The following is an 8209-nucleotide window of genomic DNA, read 5'->3' on the forward strand; positions in this document are numbered from 1 at the left end:
GCGGGGAGGCAAAGGACGTCTCTCACAACGTATTATTGGTATATATACTCTGCTCACCCTCACATGTCTGTGTTCGTCTGCGTGCGCGTGTAGCCTGTGTCCACAGCTCGGAGCTCAGCTCACCAGTCATGTCATGTGAGTGCAGAAGGCTTGTGCTGTCCTGTGCGGGCAGGCCTCGGGGCCACAAGCACAATCCCTTCAGGCATTATAGCCTATAATATAACAAGTTAAGTATCTCGCTCAGTCTCAGTTTGGCAGGAAAATGGATGAATGGATGCAATGAAGGGGTTGTGCATCGTGTCTGAGTTTTAGCAGTGAGATATACATGTAAAATGAAAACGTTTATTTGCTTTGAAAATAGCAACACTCATTAGCCTATATTCTAGAAGACAAAAAACGTAGGACAATTAAAAAACTATAGGCTATTATTTCTGTCTAGGCTCTATAGTCTAGGCTGTATAAAGGCTAATCAAATGCATGGAATTTGTTTAAAAATGTAGGAACCATAATGGTCTCAGCAATCAGCAGAGTTGGAAAAAACACCTATTGTCAGTTCCAATTAAAACATTTATAGAACATGAATTGTCCTATCATATCCTAATAATTTCTGGAAAATAATAATCAATGATATGCAATGATATATGGTTTGATTTCATAAATCCAGTTTCCAGGGCATTGTCCAAAACAAAAGAGACCTTCTGTTTATTTGTGTGAGCAGTGGAGAATGACAAAAATGTTAAGCTGTAGGGTGGGCGCCATTTCCGTAGTGTATCATTTTCAGTCAATTCTTTCTTCCAAACATCTTATATATCACCACTATGGATTATGAAAAAGTATAGTTTACTAGCCTATACGACAACCGTATATTTTTACACTCATGTAGGCTATACTGCGACGTGTATGCTATGGGACTATAAGTGGTTGATGCCGATAATATTATGAATGTACACTTTAATATGGTTATTTGAAATAGCAATGTAGCCTATATGTTAAATCAAACTGCAGGTTTCAAAATATATATTCTCTGAAATAAACCTAGACTCTCTTATATAGCCTAATATGCATTTTAATTACAATTGGACATAAACTTAGCCCAGGATTAACCAATTGTTCATAAAAGGAAAACATTTTAAGCATTCCCTTTCCACTATAGGTTATTTGCTTCCCACTGACTCATTCTCAGTCAGTGGGATTAACCATATGACACCGTTTGTCAATGTCAGGTCTGGGGACCACCAGGGGTCCAAAATAAATGGATCCTTAATGGTTTGTAACTCCGACAGTGCAGTGAAAACGGTGTCAAGTTGGTCCATTTGGTTCCATGCATTTGCATACTGTCAGAGACAGTTAAATTAACACGGAGGAGTTTATAGATATAGAGTAAAAGTTTAAATGGGGGTCCGTGGACTATAATTCACAACTGGTCAACTGCACATCAAACTGGTGGTCCTTGAAATAAATAAAAAAGGTTGAGAATCAGTGCCTTATGCAGTGGTTAAGAGGCAGCCCCGTGCACCTGTGTGAGGCTGGAGAGAAGTACCCATGCAGGCACACTATGGAAACTGGGTCTTTTTTTTTGCTCGCTGTCGGGTTCCAGGGCCAACCTCAAAGCACCATCTGTTTCCAATTTGGAGTCCTCCACACAGACGCAGCGCTGTCTATGACGGTCAAACAGCGAATTTAAATGTTCTAGGTGTTGTGTTAAAAGAGAAGGCGAGAGAGAGAAACCTACGCTCGACCCCTATTTAAACCTTTTTGTGAAACCTTCAATTTCACGTCTAAGTTGAATGTCAAACCGCGTCCCTCGTAATTAGGCGGGCGCCTGATGACCTTTCATTAGACTACGTAATCACAGGATGAGGTTATAGGCCTATTGTGCGTTTGTGAAAAAATATATACACATAATGGGTGATATTTAAGTGATCGCATGATTAATTAATTGCGACTTTCACTTTATGAACTCTCCATTGGGCTAAGAATAGGCTCATTTGCTCTATAGCCTGTTAGTCTATACGTAGGCGAGAGGATTTAGGAAACCTCTCCGGCCTGCTTCTTAAAAACACAACAGTGCTGCTGCTGTTCCAGGAGGAGTGCGTGCGCGCACGGCAGAGGTACTGCACGGGGCTGCTGCGGCACAAAGACGTGTTCCACCACGCGTTGTGCACGCACTTTTATGATTGCGCGCTTGGATCTGGACCGGGCAGGCACTAAAAACGTCTGGACGGACAGAGGCATTTCAGAGTGGGATTCAGGGCCCGCGGAAACGCATTTCCTGCCGAATGAAAAGGGGGTAGTGTGTGCGCAGTGCTCGCAAAAAACCCTGGAAAGCCGAGCGAGGAGGGAAATGACAGTGGGCTCAGCCGACCTCTGCGCAACCTGGGAGCGCTGGCACCAAGCCCTGGACCAACACACACTGAAGAGACCTGGGTTTATTTCAACGGTAGACTATATGCCTCAGCTCAGATGTGCGTACAAATGTAACCCCACTTCACTTACTGCTGGGTATAGAAAACACTGAATTTATGTTACACAGCCATGCTCCATCACTATAAGCTCTACCAATTATTTGATTTAAACAGGCATTTCATGTCCATGTATATTTCATTTTCGTGTTTAGGGGATACATTTTGTGACCACAGAAAGAAACCAAAGACGGATTTGAAAGATTATGCTTTATTTTACCAAAATGTCTTTTTTATATATAGGCTATTATGTCAAAGGAAAAAATAATAATATAGTCACTTTTCAGGAAACAATATAATCTCAATGGAAATGTTTACAAAGCCTCAATCAATTCATTTTTGGAGAGAGAACAAATTGCAGCTTGACAGTGGTCAAACAAATTGCATGATCAAATGAAAGAAAGAAATATAAACAGCAATAGTCTTGAAACCCATAAATTGTGATGCAGTTATTATATAAAAGGCAGCATTCCAAGTGGACGGAAAGTAAACCAAAATACCAAAAACACGACACAGATTAAATCTGTAATTTTCACCCACGCATGACAAAAAGACACAATTACATAATTATTACTTCATGTATTCCTTCCATGATCTATCTTTTGTTCACATTTGGCTTTAGGCATTGGGATTATTCTTCATCAGCTCCATGTCTGCGGTGACCATCTCTTTCACCAGTTCCTGTATAGGGAGAGAGCATGCATTTTCAGACATCAAATGATTTTTTAAAATGTAAATGTTTATACAAAAACAAACACCAGTGCTTTTAACTTGGTTGATCGGGGTCTCCCAGGGCTCTTGTAGATCTGCTATTTCTGCTGGACGTTTGGCCCAGAATAGCTAGGGTTCAAGTGTTTAAAAAGACAGATATGATTTTTCTTTATCTGCACCGACAAAACTCCTCTTCAGTTCTTCATTTACATGCATAATTTATAATGGAAAACTGAGCTACTTATATACGGACACACTGCTGCCCAGATAGCACAATGATGATTAAACTGCTTTGCTGATAAGGGATATTTGTGGTTTGTTATCAAATTGAAATTGAAGCTGTGTTGGAACTTGAATACTGGCTTTCTTCTCTATTACAGAATAAAACGAAAAAAAAAGTCTGACATGCAGAACACACACGTGCACGCATGCACACACGCACGCACAGCCTTAACCTTCTGTGTAAAAAACAAAACAAACACCCACCAGAAAAGTAACCTTTGGTTTCCAGCCCAGCTTCTCCAGTGCTTTTGTACTGTCGCCTTGCAGGTAATCCTATGGTGGAGAAAAGAGGGAGCAAGAGTGAGAGACAGAAAGGGGAGAGAGAGAGAGAGAGAGAGAGAGAGAGAGAGAGAGAGAGAGAGAGAGGAGAGGAGAGGAGGGACAGGGGAAGAAAGAAAAACAATTCATCCGTCATGTTTGATGGCCACTGGAGGAGAAGGGCATTCAGAATGGCTTGGTTTTCCAGCCAGCAGAGATGTTGACCTGATATAAAGACGTACTGTGTTCCACAGCTCATGTGGACCCGGCATCAACTTTTGAGATCTTCACTAGGAAGCATGGGATTTTCTGACACACACACACACACACACACACACACACACACACACACACACACACACACACACACACACACACACACACACACACACACACACACACACACACACACACACACACACACACACACACACACACACACACACACACACACACAGTATCCCCTCTCTCGGGGAAAGGAAGGTCACAGAGTCTCGCTGGCCATCAATCCCAGACCCCCCTCTCCTCCTCCACCACCACCCTCCACCGTTCTCTCCAGACAGCCCACGTCGGAGCCAGAGCATGATGAATTGTGGGACTCTGGTGGTGTAACCCCCCGGCCCCCCCACCCCCACAGCCTGGCCCCCCAACTCGGCTTCCCTGTTGTGTTTTGCGCTGGGTTCAGGATCCAGTGAGACCTTGCCCGAGACCACCAAAGAGACAGTTTTCGGGGGAAAGAAAAAGAAAGTCTCCCTGCACCTCGTCTTTTTTATGCCTGCCCTTCTCCTTTCCACTTTCCATCTCAAATCTTCTCGCTTTCTCACTCGGTTTTCACCTCCCCCACACACTTTGCTTCTCCTTATACAGTCATCCTATGAAGGAAGGCATTAGTTCTAAATTTGTGCGGTCCATACGTGGCCCTCGTTTAGCCTACCTTAATAAAACATTTCAGCTAAACCTGATAGTGAAGCCATCTTGTTTCAATAACATAGCATGTGCTGTAATTATGAGATAAATCCCATAATTACTCAACGTGTCAAAGGCAAAAAGAAGATAAAAATGAAGATTTCTATTCTTCTGATAAGGAAAACATACAGTACAAGCACTTTGGAGGGTTCTCTTTTCGTCCCAAGAAGCGATACGTGGCAGTCCATTGCTCCATGAAGGTTTCATTTATATAAAGAGCGAACAAGCTCTATTTTATCTGACACTCAAGCTCTTTAAAATGTCTTTTCGGGTGATCTTATTACACTGGAACGCTCACGGCAGAGCTGGTGTGTTATAGCGGCACAGAAGGCCATGCATAGCTCTCCCTTTGTGAGAGCAGGGACCCACATCTCACAGAGAGAGAGATCTGCAGCCCTCAACCCCACAGCAGTCTCTGTCTATCTGTCTTCTGATTACACACAAAGGCACTTAAAAGGGAACACACATACGGTATGCTCTCACATGCATGCACACATGGCCCTTCTCATGCATGCATATAGGTACGTGCACAGTACACACACTGTGTGCACAATGTTCATTGTTGACGTTATTCGGCCATGTTAGAATACATGGTTCAGTACTCGGGTGAAGTAGTTCCTGGTCTGGACCCTTATGGATCCATTCTTTACACTCCATGAGCTACATTAACACTCTGTATTTGACTGTGTATAAGAATGAACACACCTTTGAACCTCACATGGTGTACATATTAGCCAGCAGATGAAAGTTAGCCTCTTTTTCTCTCGCTGTATTAGCCAGAAAAACAGCCCATTCTCATGCGAATAGTACTGTACATTACTCACTTTAACTTCTGGCTCTGAAGCTATAACTGGAAACATTTTTTGGACTAATTACCTACAGCAATGGACATAATTTATCATGAGAATGAATGTAATTATTATACGGTGACTTACTCCGTAATTATATTAAATAATCCACTCGTTCTAATTATATTGATTATGTTTTTTTCTGTTTAATGGGGCTCATTTTCTTGACGGCATACAAGTAACATCAGGTGGTCTTGTCACGAACACTAAAGTGGGCGTGAAGTGGAGCATTCCTCTTAAGCTCATAAATCTTCAATAGCACCGAAAGCCTGAGTTAGGCTTTGTTCCGCATTATGACGTGCACTGAATTGAGCTAATATACAAGCTCACAATGTGTCGCGCTGTGATGCTTCGCGAGCTTGTAGATCTGCACATGTCTGGTGCACAACACTGGCACGCACCAAAGAATAAATCAGGCTGCACACTTATTCAAAACTCATGTTACTGACATCTCAATGTTGTCAGCAAATTGATTCAAGGTGCCATGTAGGAAATGTAATTTCTGCAATAGCAAAAAAGCTAAAAGTAGTAGTAAATTAATGTGTGAAAACTGGTGATGAATGTAGTAAGTAAGAGGAAAAAAGCCTGTAGTGTGAAAGAGGAGGTCCAAAGTTATTTACGGCCTGGTGTGCAGCATCTTCAGGCGACCAGAGGTAAATTCTCATCACAAGACCCCATTTGTGAAAAAACACTCATGAACCTGACCAGGTGGGGTCTCAATCGGTTAGCAGAACTTGTGGTGGAACATCTGTTGCAATAAGCCCTTTGTCAGCTACAGTCTCGCCATGCAACCACACAGCTCAGCATCCGGGACTTCAATCTGATACCTGCTCATTCCGAACCTGAAATTCTGCAAGGTGATGGACTCGCACGCATGCACGCGCACACACGCACACAGTCGTACACATGCACACACTGACACACACACACACTCGCACTGCTCCGTGGAACACAAGCCGCTTAAAAACTGCTAACAAGAGCGTTCTGCGGCCAAGTCAACTCACCCCAAACAGAGCATGTAGCGAATAATTCAACATGAACTGCTAACAGATGGGGCACAATATAATCTTCATATGGATCCGATTTGGAACCGAATACAACTTTGTGGTACATCCTGTTTAAAGTACTGCTCTGCCCATGTCTGAAAATATGCAGCGGTGATAATAACAATAACTGGTACAAGAAAGTCGAAAATTAGCCGTGACAAAATGTCTCTCTGACCCTGAGAGGGTGATACACAATTTTGAAGAGCACACAGCAGTACACAACCCACTCAAATGACAAGAGATCGTATGATAGGCTTGCGAGTGCACTCAAAGGCTTCTAAAAGACGCAGTGCATTATGGGACGGAAATACGCCATGCTGTTAAACGGACGAAGTGGAATCATTTCGCGCGGAACGAAGGGAGAAGACAGCAATTACATAAACAGATACATACCGCAACCAAACATGACAAAGTCAATGAGAACCTTTTCCTCGCTGAGGAGATGTTGATAAATGGACGCTTCCTCATGTGTCGTCGGACAGTCTCGAGACACTCGAGCGTTATCGATGTTCCCTCAGTGTACAGTACGATAGCTTACTCCGCCCTTGGAGAGCAGGCTGCACGAGTTACCAGGCACACGCCGACTTCACATCTGTCTAGGCCATTCATATTGGCCAGCGCCGACAAAAAAACATCATCATCATCTCCCCCAGTAAAGGTGAGGATGATTCATGATCCCTCCAATATGAAGAGGGCTAAGTACTCACAATACTCCAGTTACACACCCAGTTTGTGACCTTATACGTGGGACAGCCTGAGTTATACTTAGTTGCGCACGGGTGTTGCGCACCAAAAACGCACCACAGCGCAACACATTGAGAGCTTGTAGATGTGCATTGCCATTTTTAGCAGGCAACATTGGCATGCAACTAAGTATAAATAAGGCATTACCCGTCTTCATGCCTTCTGTCATCTTTCCTGTCTCTCTGCACTGTGTGCTATATGTAATAAAACATAAAGGCCATAAAGAACAATCCCTAAAATGTAAAAGCACCAGACATTTAGTGTGTGATCACGGTCCATAAAGCAGCCAGGCAGTTAAAGGCACTCAGAGTAGGTATTTAACGCTAAGGAATTCTGGTATCATAGCAAGGCCTATCAATAAATCACAGCACACAGGGGATGACCCCCTCTTTCTCACAGGAATCAACACACGATACAGGCGCGCACATACAATGGTGTATGCAGAGAAAAAATAAATACAAACACTCATGTAACGGCTAAATATGTACTCCTGCACTTCCTGCATACACACATCCTATGCAATAATGGCAAAATACAATCCCCCCTGCCCCCGTCCCAATTCAGTTTTTCCTCCCCTACTGGACACACTGGCGCTTTCGGGAGATACATCAAACGTTCTCACAGAGACGACTCATTTCTGTCTTTCTTCTCTCTCACTCTGTGAAGATGGCCTGCTGGGAGACTGTGATGTGGTTTAGAAAGGCCAGTAGCAGTGTCTCTGGTATGTTGTGTACAGTAGTGGACGCGAGGCTTTGCGCACTCCGCGAACATCAAACGAGATCAGATAAAGCAGTGGAGAAGAACTCTGTGAGAGTCTGGAGCCCATGGTCTCCCCTCGTCCCCCCGCGGCAGGCCCAGATGTTCTGGACCAGAACCCCCCCCCAATGTTCTC

The 8209-nt window shown here is 43.5% G+C and overlaps 1 protein-coding gene across 1 annotated transcript in view; it reads right to left on the reverse strand.

Moving 5' to 3' along the window:
- Positions 1–2663: 2663 nt before the first annotated feature.
- The window catches only part of gmds (GDP-mannose 4,6-dehydratase), a 175685-nt gene continuing 170139 nt past the window's right edge, over positions 2664–8209 (reverse strand). Inside the window, exons 10-11 of the mRNA XM_079506120.1 lie at positions 3660–3728; positions 2664–3143 (exon numbers count right to left, since the gene is read on the reverse strand). Of these exons, the coding sequence (XP_079362246.1) occupies positions 3081–3143; positions 3660–3728 (132 nt within the window). The 3' untranslated portion in view covers positions 2664–3080. The remainder of the gene's footprint in view (positions 3144–3659; positions 3729–8209) is intronic.

This window comes from Electrona antarctica (genome assembly GCF_951216825.1).
Source record: "Electrona antarctica genome assembly, chromosome: 7".
Taxonomy (NCBI): domain Eukaryota; kingdom Metazoa; phylum Chordata; class Actinopteri; order Myctophiformes; family Myctophidae; genus Electrona; species Electrona antarctica.